At 39.3% G+C, this 24,144-nt stretch overlaps 1 protein-coding gene across 1 annotated transcript in view; it reads left to right on the top strand.

Annotated features, from left to right (window-relative positions):
- The window catches only part of FRMPD2 (FERM and PDZ domain containing 2), a 315,586-nt gene that overhangs the window by 17,678 nt on the left and 273,764 nt on the right, over positions 1 to 24,144 (top strand). The window contains exons 3-6 of the mRNA XM_043980068.1: positions 1,772 to 1,929; positions 9,564 to 9,629; positions 12,831 to 13,016; positions 21,048 to 21,174. Of these exons, the coding sequence (XP_043836003.1) occupies positions 1,772 to 1,929; positions 9,564 to 9,629; positions 12,831 to 13,016; positions 21,048 to 21,174 (537 nt within the window). The remainder of the gene's footprint in view (positions 1 to 1,771; positions 1,930 to 9,563; positions 9,630 to 12,830; positions 13,017 to 21,047; positions 21,175 to 24,144) is intronic.

The following is a 24,144-nucleotide window of genomic DNA, read 5'->3' as shown; positions in this document are numbered from 1 at the left end:
ATAATAATATTTTCACTACTTTCCTCAGGGATATTGCAAAGATCACATGAAATTATGTGCATGCAAAAAGTTTTTTGCAACTATAAAAGGCTCTGTAAATGTGAGATATTCTTATTCAATGAGAGCCATCAATACTTAATGGTTAGGAGAGCTCAAATTTGATCTCTGACACATGCTAGCTGTGTGATCAAGTCATTGGGCAAGTCATTTAAGCCTCTTAATGACTTAGGCAACTCTTTATAAGTTACATAAGAAAAAGTCAATACTCAATGCTGGGAAATTGTAATGCTCAATCTTGGCCCCAAAGAAGAGATATGAGAATAATACACACTCTACCCACTTCCTTCCATAATCAGGGGGTAGATGATAGATGTAGAACATTAGATATAACATCAAACTTGAGTAATGTCTAAGTTTTGCTGAATTATTTAAAAATATTTTTTGATTTTTTGTTAAAAAGGGATAGCTTCCAAAAAAAGAGAAAAAGACCTATTTATAAAAAAAAATATTTACAGCAACTCTTTTTGTGGTGGCTAAGAATTGGAAATCAGAAGAATGCCCATCAATTGTGGAATGGCTAAACAAGCTGTGATATATGATGGTGATGGAATATTATTGTGCTATAAGAAATGACAAGCAGGATGATTTCAGAAAGGCCTGGAAAGACTTGTATGAACTGGTGTATAGTGAAGTGAGCAGAGCCAAGAGAACATTGTGCACAGTGATAGCAATATTGTTTGATGAAGAACTGTGAATAACTTAACTATTTTCAGCAATATAATGATCTAAGTAAATCCCAAAGGACTATTGATGAAACGTACTATCCACCTCCAAAGAAAGAACTGATATTGATTGAACACAGACTGAAACATGCTATTTTCACTTTCTTTCATTTTTTCTTTTATTCAAATTTTTTTGTACAAAAGGACTTAATATGGTAATGTTTTACATAATTGAACATGTATAACCTAAATCTAATTGCTTACTGCCTCAGGGAGGGGAAAGGGGAGAGAGGGAAGGAGAAATAAATTTGGAATTCATAACTTTAAAGAAAAATGTTTATTATTATTTAAAAATTAAAAAAAAATTTAAAAGAACAAAAAGAAAAGTCCTGATTCAGAGTGGCTAAGCTTCAGGATGGAATAAAGACTATTCTAAGTACATGTAAAAAAGGGATGGCTTTTGGGGAGAGTGAGAAGAGGGAGGATGATTATTATATGAAAATAAAACATGCCAATACATTTCTGCAGAAGATCAAAAGTTATGTGTCAGTTGCTAATCTGTATTTATGGAGGGAGTTTCTGTATTGGGAGGTCATCATACTTATGAAATCACAAATCCAGATTCCTCATATTAGTGGCAATACTGTCCAGTGATGTGGTTTTTGGCCAGTTGTTTCTGAGTCTCTATAGTTTGTCAAGGCTTTAGGCAAATTGTGGGAAATTAATTCTATCGTGCTGGATTGTAGACATGCCCATTTTCTATGACTCAAGCCAGCATGTTACAGCTGCAAAAAGCTGCCTCTTGTCTAGCTCACACCCTTAGGTATGAGTCTTTTAGGTTTTAGACCAGATAACCTTAGGGAGAATTTGATCATTTCCCTGTTAACTTTTGGGATCACCATATCTATTGAAGATGACAGCCTCTCAAGGGGTTTGGATTGCATTTGATCTGCTCTGCTGTGAGCAGCCACCTGGTTATATGGTTTAAGACTAAGATCCTAACCCACTCTTAAGACTGAGCATGCTTTGTTCTTACACTTGGGTTTCAGGTTCTTCTAGTTATGTAGTATGCCCTTGGTCAACTCTGCTGCATGCTGCAGGAAGTCTTTCTTTCCAGGACAATCTTTCCTTTATAGAAGCCATCCCCTTCAAGGCCCCAGAAACACTTCAAGGACAGGGTCAAAATCCAAAACTTGAAATGTCAAAGGTAAGACCTCTTATCCATGCTTCTAACCTCCCCTTGTAGCCCTTTCCATGGGACATGTAGGTTGGTGGGTGAAATCCATACAAAATTGGCTAATTAACTCATTGACTTATCACCTTTAGTTATGTAAACATGTCAGGTTGGCACAGTTTTCCTCTTTACCACTGAGTAGGATGGAGAAGCAGAGGTAGGAGCTTTTTAGGAAAGAAAAATCAGGGAGAGCTGAAAGATGGAGCTGCCCCTATGGAGTAAGGCTTAAAAATCCTCATGCTCCCAAAGAATAGCAGAGCATACACACACACACACACACACACACACACACACACACACACACACACACATGATATGTATGTGTGTGTGTGTGTATATATATATATATATATATACACACACACATTTTATATCACTATATATATATATAGTGATATAAAATTTTTTTAAAAACCTCTTTGCCCACCTCAGTATCCTATTTTTACTCAGCCCTAGACCCTTTATTCCTGATGCCTAGCCATGGACCTTCTGGTTAGCTCCCTTCAGCTTGGTTGAGACTTTAGCTTTCTCTTGACTTTCACTTCAGACATGGCTCCTTCCTCTGACTCTTTTACTTCAGAGATATATCCAGTCATTGAGCTCTGCTTACTGTCACTAAAGTCTTCTTTCACCTTCTCCCTCTTCAAACCTCTTATCTATTCCTGATGTGGGAAGGTTTTAGGTCAGCACCATGGAAACCAAGCAGCTATAGCCTTGCCATGAGATCCTGACTCCCTTCTGCCCCATCCAGGTATAGCATGGAGAAGGAAGGGAGGCAGAAGTCAGTAAAATTATCCTTTCAGAGTAACCAATTAGGAGATCTTAACCTTTTCTGTGTCATGAACACCTTTGGAAATCTGGTGAAGCCTATGGACTCTTTTTAATAATAATGTTTTGTTTTGTTTTGTTTTTCGGGGCAATGAGGGTTAAGTGACATGCCCAGGGTCACACAGCTAGCAAGTATCAAGTGTCTGAGGTCAGATTTGAACTCAGGTCCTCCTGAATCCAGGGCTGGTGCTTTATCCACTGTACCACCTAGCTGCCCCATAATAATTTCTTAAAAGAATAAAATAAATCAGATTACAAAGGAATTCAGTTATATTAAAATAGTTATTAGCCCATAAATGTGTGTATCATAAATATACACATACACATAATGTATGTATACACAAATATATGCAAAACAAATACATGTGTATGTAAACACATGTATTGTATACATATAAACACATTTAAAAAAAATACAGAGATAAGATATGACCATCTTGAAAACTATGCAACCAAAGCCTTATGTTTATTATCAAATGAAGAGCTGTGGGCAGCTTGTGATAGTGGAAAACTGTGGAGTCAGAGAACCTGGATTCATATTCTGTCTCGAACCCTATCTGTGTGACTTTGGACAAGTCCCTCTTAACTCTAGTTTCCTCATCCATAACATGAAAACATTGGGCTGGGCTTCCTTCTAGCTCTTGGATCCTAACTTGGAAAATAAAGACAAAAAAAGGTCCTACCTCCAAATGGCCCAATGGAAACATGAGGTATACATGACAGCCATCTGGCTCTGCTGACCCTCTTGCCCATGGGCATGTCATAGTGCTACAGTCTCTTTAGGGTTTCCTTCTTTGTCCTGCCTGAATTCTCCATGCATCTGGACAACAACCACAAGTTGATCAGGACATAATTGTTTCCTTTTTAAGATTAAGGACACTCACCCAGCTCATGTCACTGAGTCTTTTTAGATGCTTATTCCCTGGATCTCTTGGGCCATTTCCTGGGGATCAGCCTCTTCCACAGTGCTGTGTGGTCCTTATGGGGAAGCCTTTTTTCTTGTGATTGTGGGCTAGCAAGTTCCTGTGAACCCTACTGGGGGAGGAGCAGAAACGGGCTTATGAAGCCATGATGGAAAGAAGCTTTATTTGCCATTTTATTGAAATCTTCTCCACACAGAGCCATGGCAGACATTTCCCCTGTCGCTCCTGGGGCTCCAGGGAACTGTTTAATGCATGACTTTCCTTGAGCTCTGTAGCTCTCCTTCAGCAGTACAGATGTGCATCAATGTAAGAAATCTGATGTATGGAAGGAAATCTTAACTTAGGAAATAGGTAACTTAGGATCTATATTATCTTTATGTTATAAAAAAGAGCCCTGGCTTTAGAAAATGATTCCTTTAATTAAATCTTGAAGGTCCCTAGTGTGTTTAAGTCTGTGCTTGTAAATCATTAATTACTTGGCAGGGAAGCTTAAGACTAAAGTACCCAGAGTTGGAATGGATCCTGGAGATAATATAATAATAATAATCACTAGCATTTATACAGCACTTTCATCTTTATAAAGTGCTTTATATATGTTAACCCATTTTATCTTCACAATAACCCTGTGAAGAAGATGCTGTTGTTATCCCTATTTTATTTATGAAGAAACTGAGGCCGAGAGGGGTTAAGTGACTTGCCCAGAGTCAAAGTTACCAAGTGTTTGGAGCAGAATTTTAAGTCTTCCTGATCCCAAGTCCAAAAGTCTATTAACCATGTCACCCAGCTTCCTCTCTCCCTTGGAGAGAATAATTTGCCTTCATTGACACCAGATCTGGCATTAGTCAGTTAAAAGAGGGGTGGATAAGTGCTGGAGTGAAGACATAGTAGGGGCAGTTAATGACAAAGAGAATGCTTTGGCTGCAGGGCAACTGTCAACTAAGGCCTTATCAATATCAATGAGTATGTGTGAGAGGACCAGCTCTGTTCTTGGACCCACAGGCTGAAGAACAGGGGCTTGTAATGCTAACTCTTTTGTCTAGTACCATCCTGAATCTAGGATTCAATTTGATTGCCCAGTGGATTTACTCAAGGACTGAGACATCTTACCTCCAGGCAATTTGCAGAGCAGGGAGAATTTTGTAGTGACCTGCATAGAGTACACAATATGCTTGGCTTTTTGCCACAACTAAATAATAGTTACTTAAGCTTCCTAAAATAGAAGGTAGAGGGGTTCACAAACAATGACTTGATGCTCCATCTTAGTGAGAAAGGAGGCATTACTTTCGTGGACTTGTAGAGACTCAGTGCTGAAATGGACCTAAGAAGCTCCCCACCCTTTTCCTCTCCCTCTCCCACCTGCTGCCCCTGTAATTGACAGGAAACCATCCATGGAACCCAGTGCCTCCAGAGGCAACCTGTTCTCTTCATTTTGACAGTTCTAGTTTGTTTGTTTGTTTTGTTTTTGTTTTTGTTTTTGTTTTTGTTTTTGTTTTTGTTTTTGTTGTTGTTGTTGTTTTTTTGGTGGGGCAATGAGGGTTAAGTGACTTGCCCAGGGTCACACGGCTAGTAAGCGTAAAGCATCTGAGGCCAGATTTGAACTCAGGTCCTCCTGAATCCAGGCCTGGTGCTTTATCCACTGCACCACCTAGCTGCCCCCACCACCCCCTGCCCAATTCTTGTTGTTTGAAAGGATTTCCCGACAAGCCTAAATTTGCTTCTTTTCAACTTCCATCTATTGTTTGTTCCTAGTTCTTTTCTCTGGGCCCAAGTAGATTATCTGTTCCCTTTTACACATTATCAACCTTTCAAATACTTGAAGACATATCATCCTTCCCCCTGCCCACCTGCACCCACCCCACCAAATTTTCCCTTCTTTCATCTAAATTGTTCCTTCCAGAAATTCTTACATGTTATGTTTTTGAGGAATAATAGCTGTCACTGACCAGTTTATCAATGCTTTCTCTAACATAGAATTCCCAGAAATGAACATAATATTCCCGATGTAGTCTGACCAAGGTAGAAAACAGCTTGACCATTGTTTCCTTCACTCTGGCTGCTCTACCTCTTCATGCCTTTGGAGATCACATTCATTTTGGGGGCTGCACTGTCATATTGTTGACTCATACTGAATTTACAAACCACTAAAATCCCTCAATCTTTCATTTTTTCCCCTTCAAGACTAACTGGCATTTAGCAATGCCTACATTGCCTTATACTCATGAAGTTGATTTTTAGTCTAATTTTAAGATGTTTACAATTATCCCCCTTGAATGTCATATTACTAGATTTAGCCAATGCTCCAAGCTCCAGAATTTGGCTCTTGATGCTTTAATACAATGTGTTAGTTATTCTTCTTGGCTTTGTGACATTGACAAGTTTAATTAGCATGTCATTTATGACTTTATTCAAGTCATTGGTAAAAATGGTGAGCAGCACAAGGCCAAACTCAAATCCCTTGGACAATCTACTGGGGACAATCTCTTGAGCTGACATTTAATCATTTGTTGTCTATCCCCCTCCAACGACCACCCAGCCCCAACATGTGCATAGGCTCAAGAATTGGGTCCCCAGATGGCAACTGTTATTTGCAGGATTCTAAGGGTACTCTGTGAGTGGCTACTTCTAAAACAATAGCTTATAAGTTTCTACCAGTGTGTTTTCCATGAACATATTTATCTCTTACCAAAAGCATCTATTAAAATGGAATAGTAAAAGCAGTCGCTCTAAAATGTCCTCTCTAATAGAATTGTGGTACACATTCCTAAAATTATAGAGTTCATGAAAAAAAGTGGGCTCAAGGTTATAAAGTTAAATATGAGGCAAAAATGTAGGGAACACATTTGGCCAATGCAATTCACAACTCTAGTTCTTCTGGGGCCTTTAAGTCTTTTTTTTCCTTCTCTTGTGCAATGCTCTCTTTGGTTCAACTCTGGACTTACAAGGCTTGCCCTTTCTTGAGTCCATAGCTGGCTCTCTTCTCTGCTGCCTGAGGTCCCACTCCTAGAAGCAGTTCCTGGCCTTATATGATTGTTTCTCTTTGTCCATGTCTTCCGGAAGCACATGCCTCCATTATGTCAATTGTGACTTGAACAGAAGCAATATGTAGTAGTAGATAAGAGTATTGAACTTAGAATCTGGAAGACTTGGGTTCAAGTCATTTCTTGGATACTTACTAGCTATACAAGTCTGAGCAAGTCACTTAATCTCTCTGAGTCTCTCTCTGAGGAATTCAGATTCACTAGTCTCTAAACTCTTTCCCAGTTATATGACTCTATGATTCTATGAACTCTTTTAAGCTGACTCTCTAGCTGTTGGAGGGGATGTCTCCTTCCAAATAGCATTGCTGCCTGATACCACAGCTGATGGGGGAAGAGAGAAAATCCCCCAAGAAGCAATGAGCTGAGTTCTTCTCCTATTGCTGTCTTTTCAACCACTGTCAACTTTCAAACTCTGGCTGTCTCCTAGGCTTAGTTATTTAAACCCTCAGGGGGCATGGCTAATTTTCGGCCCAGCCAAACTGATGTTACCCCTTGTGACTGAGAGAGTAATCATGTTAACATATTCATACTACCCCATCTGTAGTAATTAACTGCATCAACTGAGATGAGAGGTGGTTGTGGTGGCAAACCATATTTTCCCTTCCTAACACATCCATGGTTACTCTTTAGGTCTGACCTTTCAATCACTTCTGAATACACCTAATTATAATATAATCTAGCCCACATTTCTTATCTTTTCTACATGAATTGCCTGAGTAAGTTTGCCAAATGTTTTATTAACCTTTTGCTAGACAAGAGGTATAACATTTCCCTGATTAATTACTCTAGTTACTTGTCACCAAAGGAAATAAAATTAGTTAACATTCCCTAACTTGGGGAAGGCAAGCTGATGCTTTGTGATTGCCGCTTCCCTTTCTAGATGTTCACCAACCATCACTTTAATAATCTCTAGTAGAATTCACAAAGCAATTGAAGACAAGATCACTGGACTATAATTTGCAGGCAGTTATCTTCCCTCTTTGGAAAATTGGTACAACTTTGCCCTCCTCCAATTTTACACACTTCTCCTGTTTTCTACAGTCTTTCCAATATTGTTGACAATGGCTTAGAAATCACATATGCCACTTCTCTCAGTACCCAAGGACAAACAAAGTTCATCTGGGCCAGATGACTTGAATTCATCACGGTCACTTAGGTACTCGTTTACTAACCTATTCTTTCTCATCTTGGGTGCCAACTCTCTATAAACTCTTTTTTTTTTTTTTGCAGGGCAATGAGGGTGAAATGACTTGCTCAAGGTCACCCAGCTAGTAAGTGTCAAGTGTCTAAGGCCAGATTTGAACTCAGGTCCTCCTGAATCCATGGCTGGTGCTTTATCCACTGTGCCACCTAGCTGCCCTTATAAACTCTTTTTGTTTTATTTATTCCATTGCAAGGGTCATTTTCTTGGTAGAGAGAATCCAAGCAAAATAAGAGTTAGCAGCTTTTTCTTTATGTCCATTTAATTATCATCCCATACATCCTAAGCAGCTGTTCTCTCCCTCCTATGACTTTCCATTCTCAATATAGCTTATCCAAACCAAACCAATACCTACTTTTCATTGTCCTTTACCTTCTTCACCAGCCTTAGCTCATTCTGAGGACTAGCATTCTCTGCACTATTTCTACATGTTCTTTTATTCCTCCTCTCTTACATTGTCTTGTTTTCATATTCTATGTATTTTGTGAGTGCTTAATAGATTCTTTTTTCTTATTCTTTTCTTTTTGTTCCCTCCCTCCCTCCTTCCTTCCTTCCTTCCTTCCTTCCTTCCTTCCTTCCTTCCTTCCTTCCTTCCTTCCTTCCTTCCTTCCTTCCTTCCTTCCTTCCTTCCTTCCTTCCTTCCTTCCTTCCTTCTTTCTTCCTTCCTTCCTTCTTTCCTTCCTTCCTTCCTTCATGACTATTCTCAGTGTGGGTTGGACTATAGGGCTTCTGATGTAGCAACACTGAGATACTGTGATTTTATGATTAACTATACACAGGTCCTTAGGATTCAGGAAGATCTGGGTTCAAATCTAACCTCTGGTACTAATTATCCAATTATGGGTAAATCACTCCCTGAGCCCAGTTTTCCTCTCCTGAAAAAGCTTAATAATAATACCCTTAGCACCAACTGCAAAGGGGGATTTTGAAGATATAGTGACATGGGAGGTGCAAAGTACTTTGCAAACTTGACAGCACTACTTAAATGTTACCTATTCTTGTTGTCATTACATTTTGGTAGTTCAAATGCCTCCTTTTCTCTTTTCATTGCATTTAATTCCTGGAAACTAGGCCTTTTAACTCATATCAATTCTGATGCCTTCCTTCTGTCAATCATTGCCTATTGTCTTATAATATAGCCTGCTTCCTTTAAATTTGTTTGCCTATCTTCTCCCCCATTAGATTGTAAGCTCCTTGAGGCCATGGACTGTCTTTTTTTTTTTTTTTTTTTGCGGGGCAATGGGGGTTAAGTGACTTGCCCAGGGTCACACAGCTAGTAAGTGTCAAGTGTCTGAGGCCGGATTTGAACTCAGGTACTCCTGAATCCAGGGCCGGTGCTTTATCCACTGCGCCACCTAGCCGCCCCCAATGGACTGTCTTTTGCTTCCTTTTGTATCTCCGATAATTAGCACAGTGCCTGGCACATAGTAGATACTTAATACATATTGATTGATTGATCTTAAAATGAAACATCTTGTCAACTGTGATGTCAATACCCCAGCCTACAGTGTTTTCAAATGCAGCTTCCCCAGAGGAAACAGCATTGTCTTCCAGCTGGAACTGCTATTTGATACAAATGATGTCAGGATTCTGATCGTCTGTCTCTCTTCCTGACAGGTGCATGTTTATTCCTTAGGAATGACTCTGTACTGGTCAGCAGAATTTCGTGTTCCTCCAAACCAGGTCTGTAATCATAGTGATAACACTCCTGTTAAGGGTCTTTTTTGCCAGTGCATTTGTTTGCATTGATTGAAAGTGCCTCGTGAGAGGAAAGAGCTGTCTGAAGCATTTTTTGAGCTGAAAATACAGCTTCATAGCAAACACCCTAACAAATATGAAGTGACAACCATGGTATTGAGCCCTCTTTCATGGGATCATTCAATAGTGTCATTATGACCTGAGATAAGAATTCAGGGCTGATGCTCTTCAGCAAGAAAGGCTTGTGCAGCTGAAATCTGGAAAATAGACTTTTGACATGGATGAGTGAGAGTCAAAGTCTTATCCTTGGTCTGAATTTGAGGACTTCACTGTATTCCTCTGTATCTCCAGAGATTTCACAGATCTCTTGGTAAGTAATGAAGATCATGACATGCCAAGGGTTCTTAAAAAAAAGTTTACATGGTTGAATACATACCTTATCTGTGTCTCAGGATTCTTATCTCCCTTTAAGGTTCAACTCAGGTGTCACTTCCTTGATGAAGCTTCCTTTGATCTCCCTAGACATTAGTGACCTTTCCCAACTTTATTTTCCTTGTTGCATATTTGGTTGTGAATTGTCTTCTGTCACAGAAGACAATTCTTTTGTAAGAATGTAGGTTCACTGAGGACAGGAACTGTTTTGTTTGTTTGTTTGTCTTTACCAATGTCTTTTTAGAATCCCTCATTTAATTCAGGCTACAGCTTAAGCATGGCTTCTAGAGAAAACCTTTCCTGATCCACTAACTTCTAGCTCTCTCCCTCTTTGACTTGTATGTAACTACTTGGAACCCAATTTGTTTTTATTTTGTATATATCCACATGTTTCCTTTTCTCCCCTACTCCCATTTATATCCCTTAGAATTTAAGCTCCTTGAAGGTAAAGATTGTTTAATTTTGTCTTTGTATCTCTAGTACAGTGCCTGGCACATAGTAGTTATTTAATAAATGTTTGATCCACTGATTGTTATCCCTAGCAGCAAGCACAATGCTTTATGCCTACTGGAAAACTAATAAATGTCTGTTTAATTGTATTATTTATGTTTAATTATTAAATTTCATTTTTAATTTTTGGAATAAAACAAACATTTCCATAATAGTACAATAAAAAACACGATTGCACATGAAACTGCAATGTACTATGTACAACTTGCTATTCCTTTCAAATATACAACAAAATTATCATATAAATTTCTTTTTTTCTTCCTTCCCCCCCTCTGCCTTAGAGATGGCTACCATTAGACACAAATAATTGAACTGTGTAAGTGATGCTATCTATTTAGTAAGGGCTCAGTAGATATTTTCTGGTTTTAGTTAATTAATAAATGTGTTTATGAAAAGTTTGCCATTCATTATTTTCATTTCTAACTGATAGTATATCACAAGGTTCAGATGACACTACACCATGTCTACATGGCTTAATAAATGAATTGTTAATTATCTGGTCAATGTGGGAAACCAGCACTAAAGCGTTAGGCTCTTAAATTTTAGTGACTTTCTGTTCTGGTTTCACTGGTCTATTGTGGTCTATAGAACTAGTCCTGATTATGACTACCTCCTTAGGTCTTCCCTGGGAGCAACAAAGTGGCAAGAAATTCCTTAAAGGGAGATATTTATAATGAGTTGCACCTTCCAAAGGGCAAAAAGTTCCTTCAATCTTATTTGAAATAAGAAATCATAGGGAGAATAGAAGCTCTCTATTAGACCACAATTAGCATTCTTTCTAGGGGAGAAAAAGCCAGCTGTTGTTAATGTACAAGGATGTGAATTAGCCTTATAGTACTTACCATTTTATTAAGTCACAGTACAGCAGTAAAAATGGAAATGATCGACTCTTTGAACCCTGATTGTGTTGTTATTAAATTTAAATACACTGGTAAACAATTTGCATGCTTTGGAGGCCCATATGAATTCTTCTAGAGTATTTTTAAAAGTTTATTATTATATCTTGCTTTTGCTTACAAATCACTCCTTCATGACTCCCCCTGCCAATGAATCCTTAATATTCTCCCTTTCAAAAATCCTCCATTTAAGCAAAACTGACTGATAGACCAAATTTAACTGTCAGTTGGTCCTATTTTGCATCCAAAGTTCACCATTTATCTACCAAGAGGAAGGAAGTGTTTTCTAACTAATCAGTCATCTGGAACCAATTCCAAAATAGTTTTTACATACACACAGAGTATGTGAAATTGACTTAGCTATTTGGAGATTCGATGCTGAACAATGATTAATCTAATATGGATGTCAAGAAGGTTGAAATATCCAGATTGCCTTCTGTCTGCTGATTTCAGTTATCTTAACGACTGAATTAGATTAACCATTCTGCATGGTGTGGTCCTACCAGGAAATCTATTGATAAATACTTCAGTAATTTATAAATAATATTGATAAATACTTCAGTAATTTATAAATAATATTGATAAATAATTAAGTAATTTTATTGATAAATACTTCAGTAATTGACCAAAATCAGGGGTTTAAATGCTAATACAATTGGGAAGGATCGAGGAGTCTTATTAATGGTGAATTTGATTATTATTTTGTGTGTTACTTTATATAAAGGACTAGAGTACAAGGTAATACAGAAGTACCTTTTGGTAAATCTTGCTTGTTGTATAGGGTGCTTTTTTTCGGAGGAAAATTCCTGCTTACTGATAAGATTCTCAGAAGGGAGCTTGGAATGTAATTTAAATGGTAATGTAGAGGAGGAATTCTCAGTGGAGTGTTTTGCTTCCTTTTTGTTTTTTTGGCCTGATCACAAAGATCTGGGCAAACATTTCTAGAGTCTTAATGTCTCCTGCCTCTGGATGATACTACTACCCAGAAGCATGTCAGAAGGCACATCTGTAAACATTTCTTTATGTTTATTTCAGTACTCTTTAATGTAGCCTGAAATCTGTGCTGTTGATTTCATGTGTAGTCCCAGCAATGACTTTTGTGTCCTTGGTGCATAAAGGGCATTCAAGATTAAAAAGCAGCACATCCCAAATAATTGGTGTTTGAGAGACTTCCTAGACTCTGGATTATTATAGTCATGTATCTTGCTTCTCTTCTTAAACTATGGAAAAGAGTACCGTACCGGCTCTCATCTAAATAAGAACATTAGCCTCCTTGCTATATGCCTTTGATAAAGTATTTAATTCAAGAGTTTCTTTCAGGATTTTTCATGTTGTGTTTTTCCTTTAGCCTCTTCAACTGAGTGAGCCATTGCTTTCCATTTTGCTAATGATGTGTGAAGATCTGCCTCAGAAACGTGCTTCCATTCCATTCATATTAGAGGCTTGCTGTGTCCATCAGAAAGAAGTGGCTGTATCTCTGATGCACCTTCACATAAAGAGATTGGTTAGCCTTGTTCTGGGAAGCATTGAGGAGGTTTGTATCCAGCCTTGGGGAACCCCACATTCCTAGGATGGCCAATCATTGGAAGATTCTCATTTGTGCAAAGGAGGATACTTAATAAAATTGTAATCCCTGGCAACAGAATGTTATAGTAGGAAAGGGCTTCTGAGATTATAGAATACAATCCCCTCATTTGACATATGAGACAACTGAGGCTTAGAGAGTGAAATATTCTACTTATGGTTACAAAGCAAATTAGTGTCAGAAGCTGTTGTTGTTTGGCTCCTTTAGAGTCATCTGGGTCCAGTGGCAAGATATATCTATATCTATATCTATATCTATATCTATATCTATATCTATATCTATATCTATATCTGTATCCGTATCCGTATCCGTATCCGTATCCGTATCCGTATCCGTATCCGTATCCGTATCCGTATCTATATCTATATCTATATCTATATCTATATCTATATCTATATCTATATCTATATCTATATCTGTCTATGTCTATATCTATCTATCTATCTATCTATCCATCTATCTATCTATTTATCTATCTATCTCAGGACAACTATAGATGGCCCAGATGTTTAAGGAAATTGGGGTTAAGTGACTTGCCCAGGGTCAAACAGTTAGTAAGTGTCTGAGGTCAAATTTGAACTCAGGACCTCTTGACTCCAAGGTCAGTGCTCTATCTACTGCACCATCTAGCTGCTCCAATGTCAGAAATACTACTTTATTAGAACTCCTGATGACTATGCTGATGAAGTCTCCAGTGCTAGAGTCTTTGCTGGTCTAGTGCTATTAAATATATACTTTAATGGCCCAGATAAAGGTAGATAAGACATGCTTAGCAAATTTTCAGATGATACAAAAGTTGGGAGGGGAAGCTAATATGTTGGATGACAATTAAGAATCCAAAATGATTTTTGCAGTCTGGAAAGTTGATTTTAAAAAGATGAAATTTAATAGAGATAAATGAAACAGATTATACTTAGGTTAAAAAAAAACAACTTCACAAGTATGTGATGGGGAAGTTGTGGCTAGTCAGCAGTTCATCTGAAAAAGTTTGGAGGGATTTAGTGGAACTCTTCTCTGCGATGAGTCAACCATGTGCCATTGTAGCTGAGAAAGTACAAGTTGGCTTTCAGATGCATCAAAAGAGGTAGAGTGTCTGGGACCAGGAAGGCGATGGTCCTATTGAACTCCATTCTAGTCTGAACACATCTAGAGTCTCCTATTCAGTTGTGGGAGCCACATTTTTAGTGAAATCATTGGTAAGCTGGAGTGTGTAGGAAAGAGTGTGATCAAAGCAATGAAAGTACTGCAAAATGTGCTGTATGGGGACCTGTTGAAAGATGTTGGGATGTTTAGGTGTGGGAGGTAAGTTTTAGTGGTGACAGTGATTGCTGTCTTTATTTATTTATTTATTTTTATTTATTTATTTTTTTAGAATAGAATTTTATTTTCCAAAATATATGTAAAAACAAATTTTAACATCAATTAAAAAAAAATGTTCCAACTTCTCTTCCTCTATTCCCACCCCCACCCACTAGAACTCAAGCATTTCAAAATAAATTATACATGAGTAGTCATGGAAAACATTCCCACATTAGCTAGGTTGTGAGGAAAAAACAGTCAAAAAACTCCCAAAACTTCAGACTGAGGAATTGTCAAAGAGAAAAAAACATTTTTTTAAAAAATGTGTTTCCAGGGGCAGCTAGGTGGTGCAGTGGACAGAGCACCGGCCCTGGAACCAGGAGCACCCGAGCCCAAATCCAGCCCCACACACCCAACACCCACCAGCCACTTGACCTCAGGCAAGCCACCCAACCCCAATTGCCTCACCAAAAAAGAAAAAAAAGAGAGAAAAGAAAAAAAATGTGTTTCCAACTATTTCAGATACTATCACTTCTTTCTCTGTAGATGGGTTGCCATTTTCATAGTCCTTCAGGGTTATATTGGACCATTGCCTTGCTGAAAATAACCACATGCTTCCCAGCAGATCATTTTACACTATTGCTGTTATTTTGTATACAGTGCATTTCACTCTGCTTCAGTTCATGTAGGTCTTTCCAGGTTGTTCTAATAGTATCCTGTTCATCATACCCTAAATAATGTACCTTAAACTTGACAAAGAATTTTCTTCGTATTAGCCCAGCAAAGTCATCATAACTATTTCCCTCCATCCTATTCCCTTCCCATGATATTTACTCTATTTTCCATCTTCTTTTAAACTATTCCTCCTCAAAAGTATTTTACTTCTGACTGTCCCCTCCCCTGCTCTACACTCCCTTTTTTTCCACCCTTCCTTCCTTATCCTCTTCCCCTCATACTTTCCTGTAAGGTTAAATAGATTACTCCTCCCAACTGGGTGTGAATGTTATTCCCTCCATGAGCCAACTCTGATGAGTTTAAGGTCTTTGAGCTAATTCTATGTTCCAAATTTTCTTCCTCCCTCTCTCCTCAACCCTCTCTATGAAATCAAGCAATTCAATATTTCATACTTGTGCCGTTATGCAGAACGTCTTCACCTTCCTTGAAAGTATTTTGCTTTTTACTACTCTCTCCCAGAATCTGCCCTTTCCTCCTTCCCCTCCCCCCCCTTATCTCCCTCCCCTCCCTCAGGGCAAAATATATTACTATACCCACTTGAGTATGTATGTTAGTCCTTCTTTGAGTCAATTCTGATGATATTAAGGTTCAATCACTCCCCAATTCCTTCCCCCTCTTCCCCTCCCCTCCATAAGCTTTTTTCTTGTTTCCTTCATATGAATAACCTCTCCCCAGACCATCTCTCCCCTTCCCCCTCCCCCAGTCTATTTCTCCTACACCTCAACCCTATTTTAAGGATGTCATTATGGGTTAGTTAGGTGGCACAGTGGACAATGCACCAGCCCTGGACCCAGGAGGCCCCAAGCCCAAATCCGGCCCCATACATAAGACATCCCACAAAGAACAAAACATAACTTCCCTTCGTATTCAGTTCAGACCTGTGTCCTCTGTATTATCTTCCCATATAGGAATGTTAACAGTTTGATCTTTTAATATCCCTCATGAAGTCTTTTTCCTGTTTATCTTTTTATGCTTCTCCAGGGTGTTGTATTTGAAAGTCAAATTTTCTATTCAGTTCAGGTCTTTTCATAACAAATGCCTGAAAGTCTTCTTTCTCCTTGAAGTTCCATGTTTGCCTCTGAAAGAGGATGCTTAGTTTTGCTGGGTACGTGATTTTTGGCTGTAGTCCCAGTTCCTTTGCCCTCTGGAATATCATATTCCATGCCCTCCGGTCCTTTAATGTAGAAGCTGCTAGATCTTGCTTTATCCTTATTGGAGCTCCACAGTATTTAAATTCCTTTTTTCTAGCTGCTTGCAATATTTTCTCCTTGACCTGGGAGTTCTGGAATTTGGCTATAATATTCCTGGAGGTTTTCCTTTTGGGATCTCTTTCAGGAGGTGATCGGTGGATTCTTTCAATTTCTATTTTAGCTTCTGCTTCTAGAATATCAGGGCAATTTTCCCTCACAATCTCTTGGAGGATGGTGTCTAAACTCTTGTTTTGGTCATGGTTTTCAGGTAGTCCAATGATTTTCAAATTATCTCTCCTAGATTTATTTTCTAGGTCAGCTGTTTTTCCAAGGAGATATTTCACATTGCCTTCTATTTTTTCATTCAATTGGATTTGCTTTACTGTGTCTTGGTTTCTCATAAGCTCACTAGCTTCCATTTGTTCAATCCTAATTCTTAGGCAATTATTTTCAGTAGAAAGTTTTTTAATCTCCTTTTCCATTTGGCTTTTCAAACTGTTGACTTTTTTCTCATGACTCTCCTGCATTGCTCTCATTTCTCTTTCCATTCCTTCCTCTCTTTCTCTACATCTTCGTTCTATCTCTCCTACTTTCTCTTCAAAGTCCCTTTTGAGAGCTTCCATGGTCTGAGACCAGTTCATATTTTTCTTGGAAGCTTTGGATGTTGGAGCTTTGACCCTATTATTATCTTCTTCTTCTGAGGATGTATTGTGGTCTACCTTTCCCCCAAAGAAGTTTTCGATGGTCTTCTGCTTTCTCTGCCTACTCATCCTGGCTTACTGTTTCTTGGCTTTTTACTCCTTAAAGTGTAGCGCTGCTTCCCGGACACACCGTTGGTGCTACAGCGTGGCCCAGGGGGTGATTGGGCTTCTTCTCAGCCTGCCTGGCTTGTGAGTAATCACAGCCGCTTTCTCTTTGACCCGGAAACAGAAGTCTGATTGAACTCTGATTCTCTATGGTCGGAAGCTTGGCGTGCTTTTACCCCTCCCCCACTGGGCCACCACCACTCGATTCAGCCCACTGGTTCAGACCCAGGGCGCTTTGCCCCAACTCCAGCAGATACTGCCTCCACTTCACCCCGGCCTACCTCTGAACCCCCTCGCCAGTCCGTGATCGGAGCCTCAGAAGCTGCTGGTGCTGAAGACTCTGACGTGTTGGAGGCACTGTCCCTGGCTGGGTCCGGACTGCGCGCTGAGCTGTTCAGCCTGATCAATAGGTGATCAGAGTCGCCCTCTTTTGCGGAGAAAGTCTCACTCTGTTCTTATGTGCATTAGGCTGTTCTGGGTTTTGATTTTTACCGCATTATTTGGGCGTGAATGGACGGGTTTATCTGGAGCTTGTGGGAGTCACAGCCTCTCCTCCGCCATCCGATTGCTGTCTTTATGCAGTTGAAAGAATCTAATGTGAAAGAGGGATCATCTTGTTTTGCTTGGCTCCAGAGGGGAGAGGTGGAAGAACAATAGGTGGAAATTGCAAAGAGGCAGATTTAGGTGGGATGTGAGGAAAAACTTTCTTACAGTTAGAGTAGGCCAAGATGGAATGGAAGCATGATCCCCCTCTCTGGAGAGCTCCAAACAAAGGACTGATATCATGTTTAGAGACAATTTAGTTTGTATAGACTCTGAGGTCCTTTCCAACTATGATATTCTATGCGCCTTGGCTAAACTCCATCTTTCTTAACTCCTGGTTTCATTCCTCTTCCTCAAATCCAATCTGCCTCCCTATTGGCATTTTTAAGTCTTATATGCCACATGGCATATAAAACATTGGAGTTGGGAAGACCTAGATTCAAATTCAATCTAAGATATATATTTATGACCCTTGGCAAGTCAGTTTTGTGAACTTCAGATTACTTATCTGTAAAATAATGATGTTGGTCTCAATGACCTCTAATATCCTTGCCAGTGTCCAATCTCTGATTCTAGAGTCTTGTTTTCACACTTAGATGTGTTCCCATTACTTGCCTCCCCTCCCCACTGTACCTATTGAACCCTTCAATGCATCAAAGAAAAACATTTTGGCAAAACCAACCAATGTGGCAGTTATTTCTGATGATGTGATCCTATTTTCTATATCCACAGTACCCCACCTCTCTACTGAGAGGAATGAGGCACAGCACAGTTTTTTATATCAGAGGCTCTTAAATACTGCAGTTCTTATTTCCACACTACTTAATTCTCTATCAAAGAGAAGAAATACTTCACTCTCTACTGAAATGATTTTACTTCTGGGATTGAATTTATCTACTGTTTAATATTTACACAGCAGCACTGGCGGGTTGGAAGAAGTAGAGTTTATTAAATTTAGTAACTGCTTTCTTTAGTGGCAATGAAGTATAGCCTGGATCAAGAGAGGAGGAAAGGTTGGGCTATGCAGTGAAGCTTCCTGGACTCCCCTGTTGTGCCCTTGGTACTCAGTATTATCTCAGGTCCAGAATTCTGTGAATTTGGATTGGTTAGGATCGTAGGATCCAATATTTAGACCAGTAGGGTCTCTAGAAGTCATCAAACTCAACCCCTTAATATTAAAGGTGAAGAAACTGAAGCTGAGAGAGGGTAAAAGACTTTCCCTTGGTGGTTACATGGCTAGTAAATGACTGAGGTGGGATTCAAATTCAGGTCTTTCTGGCTCTACATCCAATAGTCTCTTCACTGTACTATGATGTGCCTTACACATTGGTGACATGTGTCTAGTAAAAATTCTTAAACAATCATGATTACTTAGTATACCTCTATGTCCTCTTGAACCCATTCTCAGAGGGCTAATGGATAGCCAAGGTTTTCCCTGGGAGCAAAGAGAATCTTCCCACTCCTTTCCCACTATTTCAGGAAGAATGGCTCTAGACCAAAACGGCCTTCTTGGACCCCCTGGCTCCATTAAAGACTCAGCTGCCTCCTGCAGGAAGCCTTCACTGATTCCACCCCCTTGTTAGTGCCCCATCTCACTGAAACTCCTTTGTAATTATTTGGTATGAACTCTGCATTGAATTTTCTGTGTACGTGTTGATTTCCTCTGCTAGAGCAGAGGTTCTTAACCTTTATTGTGTGATGGAGCCCTTTGGCTGTCTGCTGTAGCATATGGTCCCCTTTTCAGAATAAGTTTTTTTGGGGGGGGGCGGGGCAATGAGGGTTAAGTGACTTGCCCAGGGTCACACAGCTAGTAAGTGTCAAGTGTCTGAGGCCAGCTTTGAACTCAGGTCCTCCTGAATCCAGGGCCAGTGCTTTATCCACTGTGCCACCTAGCTGCCCCTCCAGAATAACGTTTTTAAATAAATAAAATACATAGGAGTACAAAGGAAACCAATACAATATTTTACTCCATTCTCAAAGTGGAGGTTCTCAGATCTTACTCTCCCTAGAGATGCATAATTTTGGCAAATTCAGCCTCTGGTCTCTTCAGATACCTTACCATTTATTCAGTATCATAATTTCTACTTACTAAACACCAGATATTAAAAAGTGCTGACTCTAGAATCATAGTAACCTGTGTGACCTTGCTCAAGTTACTTAACTTCACTACGCCCCAGTTTTCTCATTTGTAAAATGTGGGAATTGGACTTGATGCTCTAAAAGATTCCTTCTAGCTCTAGGTATACCCTATGATCCCATGATTTATGATGGGAAACTGAAAGGATATCCCCAACTTTTGAAGTTGATGTTAAGGAGGGTGGTTAACATACTCCTAAACCACAGTGGAGGTTCTTTGTGCCGTTTGGTGAGATAACTTCAGAGAACCAGAGAATCCTAGAATTGGAAAGTACCGTAGAAATCATTACGTCCAAACTGAACCCAAACAGAAACCCCCTCCTACAATAGGTGTAGTGGAAAAATTGCTGGATTTGAAATCAGAGATGTTGGTTTGGAGCCTAGCTCTGCCACTTCTTGACTGTATGAATTTGGACATATCACTTAACCTCTCTAGGATTGAGGGTCTTCATCTATAAAATGAAAGAATTGGACTGGACACCCACTGAATTAATTTCCAACTCTAAATCTCTGAATTTTGACAAGTGGTCATCCAATTTCTGTTAGGTTGGAGGGACCCTGGATTTGAGCCAGTGTGGAAGTTCCTCAATTCTTTTCTTCCATTGGCTTATAACAACTGGGAACTTGGCTGTGAATGCCCCAGGGCAATTCCTAGGTATGAGAGAATCTGCAGCCAGAGCTGAGAAGTATGAAGAAAAGATTTTGTGAACCCTTGCGCCCCCCTCCCTCTTAGTTTCTTATACCTTCCAGGTCTCAAAAGGGAGAAAGCAGAGTCCTTAATTGAAAGAAAGTAACACAAAATCATTGTGTGTATTGACTTGGCCCAGGATGAATTGTTCTGTCGCATGGTATTTTATTTATGGAACTGTAAAATAGACTCGTATTTCCTTGGATCTCTGATCGCTCATCATTCAATGCTTATTTCAGTTTAGACTAGAAATGAAGAGTGTGACATATGGAACTCACTGGACTCTCCATCAGTTATTTAATCTGTTTCTAATAAGTCAAACTAAGTATCAAGAACCAAGAGGCAAGGTTGATTACAATTGTAATTCCTCTTCTATAAGGAATACATTACTGATAATTGCCTAGAAGACTTCTGTATTTTAAAACCATTTTGGTTTAAGAAGTCAGGCAAGCAAACCTTGCTAAAGGCATTAATTGTTCTGCCCTTAATGCAAAGAACAGAGAAACTTGCACAAATTTAGTTTGACAGCTCAGGCTACAGTCTCTGGACTGTGAACATTAATTTGCAATGCAATTGATCCTAGATGGAGCAGATTGTTGTTGAAGAAAGCAAATTTGTGCAACAGAATAGAAGTTACATGATAAGGAGAAGACTACACCAGAAACAAAGTGAACTCTCGCTGTTGTCTACCCAGAAGATCCTGGATCCAGGTATATGTTTTTGAGCATTTCTCATGTCCAAGTATCAGATTGCTTCTATTTCTATTTCCTATGAATAATGTGTAAAAATCAATGTCACTCTTTTGATAGGACAGAAACACATAATTGCATGTGTGTATAGCTTCATGGTCATTTGCAGATTGGCTGACCTTCCCACCAATATACTGGGGAATAGTTGCTTCTTGAAGTACTGAGAAAAGCTGGATTCAGAACAATAAATATATATATATATATATGTATATATATATATATATATTTAATTTAAAAGAACAAGTGCAAAAGAACTCACTTTCAGACTGGTCACCTATTCCTCTTCTTCACTTATTCTACATTCCAGACAAATTCACTTCTTAATCACTGCCTGTAATTTCCTTTCCCTGCTTCATGACTGTCTCCCATGCCTGGAATTCTCTCCTTCCTCACCTATCCTCCTGCAGGAAGCCTTCACTGATTTCACTCCCTTGTTAGTGCCCTATCTCACTGAAACTCCTTTGTAATTATTTGGTGTGAACTTTGCATTGACTTTTCTGGGTATGTGTTGCTTTCCCTTAGAGCAGGCATTCTTAACCTTTATTATGTGATGGAGCCCTTTGTCTGGTGTAGCTTATGGACCCCTTCTCAAAATAAAGTTTTTAAATGCATGTAGGTGATGTGGCTGATCAGGATCCTTCTGAGTTTTAGTTGAAGTTTTTCAGGTATTAGGGTAGCCAGGTGGCACAGTGATGGCCAGGCCTGGAGTTAGGAGGATATGAGTTCAAATCCCATCTCAGATTCTTACTAGCTGTGTGATTCTGGGCAAGTCACTTAACCCGGTTTGCCTCAGTTTCCTCACCTGTAAAATGAGCTGGAGAAGGAAATGACAAACTGCTCTAGTATCACTGCCAAGAAAACCCCAAATGGGTTCACAGAGTTGGACACAACTGGAAAATGACTAAATAGAAACAACTTTTCAGGTATTATTCCAGCTTAGAAAAATTACCTAATGATTAACCTTCCAGTGAAGATTTCCGAGCTTTGCCAGACTGGTCCTCAGACAACAGATCTATTACCATTACCAAGCTCATGATCAAAGCTTTTTCAAGTTGGTTGGACCTTCTAGAGTTTGCAATTTTCTGCTACAGCCTGTGAAAACCCAGAATTCCTTCCATGCTACAAGGACACATAGCTACATGTTAGTGGAGGATCAATGAGTTAAAAGGAGCAATAAATTCACAGCTTTTGTTGCAGCCAGAAGTAGTGGCTATTTTGCTGATTTAATTCCTTTTTTAACTCAATGCTTTTCAACTTAATAAAAGTATTTTAAAAATTAACTTAATAGCCTTTTTGTTTTTGGTAAAGTTTCTTTTGGCACAGGAGTACTTCTTGAACTCTCCTTTTTTCTTCCCCCTTCTCCTTTTCTATTTCTTTCCCTTTACTTCCCCAATCTTAGAAAAACAAGAACCAGGACGTGATGTACAATTGTGGTCAGGTAGATCCTATTTATATTTTAGAATCTGGCCAAAGTCACAGAGGTCTTATTTAGTTAGAAAGGGTCCCAGGACAATTTTCCACATGGCTGAGGCAAAGGAAATGTTTTCAAAAAGTTTAGGATAATGCAGGACTATGCTTTTATATTCTGGTTGATGACACAGGCTCTTCCTGACTGATGAAATACTGTCTGTCAGCAGAGAATACCAGACATCTTTAAGGGGATTGCAATGACCTAAATTGTGTTTCTGAGACAACAACCTTGATTCTGCCTAGTAGGGTATGCATGGAAGGTAAGTTCAGAAACTGGGCCGTATGTGAATGAGGGCCACGGCTGTGGATTGTTATTCTTTGAAAGGAGGGCTTCCTTGATTCACTGATGAATTGAAACATCACTCACCTCAAAACCATTAACACAAAATAGTGAATAGTCTTCAGACTCCTGAGAAAAACAGCAGGCGATGGAGGTAATCTTTCAGAAACGGCTATAAAATGCTAGATAAATGTGAGTTATTATTATTATTACCTGTTAGCTCCACATATTCAGCAGAGAATCAAACACCAGGGGGGAAATCAGTTCTGGGAAATCAGGAGATAGGATTATTTATTCCCTTAACATAATTTGGAGCACTGACAGTACCCACTAGATACTGGACAGAACCTGGGCTGATTTATAGGGCTGGTAGGGCCTCTGGGACCTCTGCCTCTTGCCTTCTTTAAATCTAGACCCTGTTCACAATTCACTATATATGGGCAGCCTTCCCAGACTACATGAGTGAGGTGAGATCTTATATTTCCTTTGACTTTCTGTCCACTTGTGCTTTCATTTTAATTTCAAGTTTAACAAATGTTCTTCTTCCCATCTCAGAACCAAATGAATCAGGAACAAAAACAATAATATAAAGAAAATCTAAAAAGGAAAAAGGTTAATATTTTTTGATATGTTGATGTTGATATCCACATGTCTTCCATCTGCCCCCTTCTCTCCACTCATGTGACCATCACTCTAGATCAGGCTCCCATCTCCTCCTGTCTAGATTATTATAGTGACCTTCTTCTTCTTCTTCTTTTTTTTTTTTTTTAGTGAGGCAATTGGGGTTAAGTGACTTGCCCAGGGTCACACAGCTAGTAAGTGTTAAGTGTCTGAGGCCAGATTTGAACTCAGGTACTCCTGAATTCAGGGCCGGTGCTTTATCCACTGCGCCACCTAGCTGCCCCTCTTCTTCTTCTTCTTCTTCTTCTTCTTCTTCTTCTTCTTCTTCTTCTTCTTCTTCTTCTTCTTCTTCTTCTTCTTCTTCTTCTTCTTCTTCTCCTTCTCCTTCTCCTTCTCCTCCTCCTCCTCCTCCTCCTCCTCCTCCTCCCCCTCTTTCTCTACTTCTTTCACTTCTTCCTCTTTTCCCCCTTCTTTTTCCTACTCCTCCCTCTGCTTCCAGTCTCTCCTCTCTCCAATTCATCTTCCACATGGATGCCAAAATAATCTACTTAAAGCACAGT

Source organism: Dromiciops gliroides, chromosome 2 (genome assembly GCF_019393635.1).
Source record: "Dromiciops gliroides isolate mDroGli1 chromosome 2, mDroGli1.pri, whole genome shotgun sequence".
Lineage (NCBI taxonomy): Eukaryota > Metazoa > Chordata > Mammalia > Microbiotheria > Microbiotheriidae > Dromiciops > Dromiciops gliroides.
This window is presented reverse-complemented; position numbering and strand designations above follow the sequence as displayed.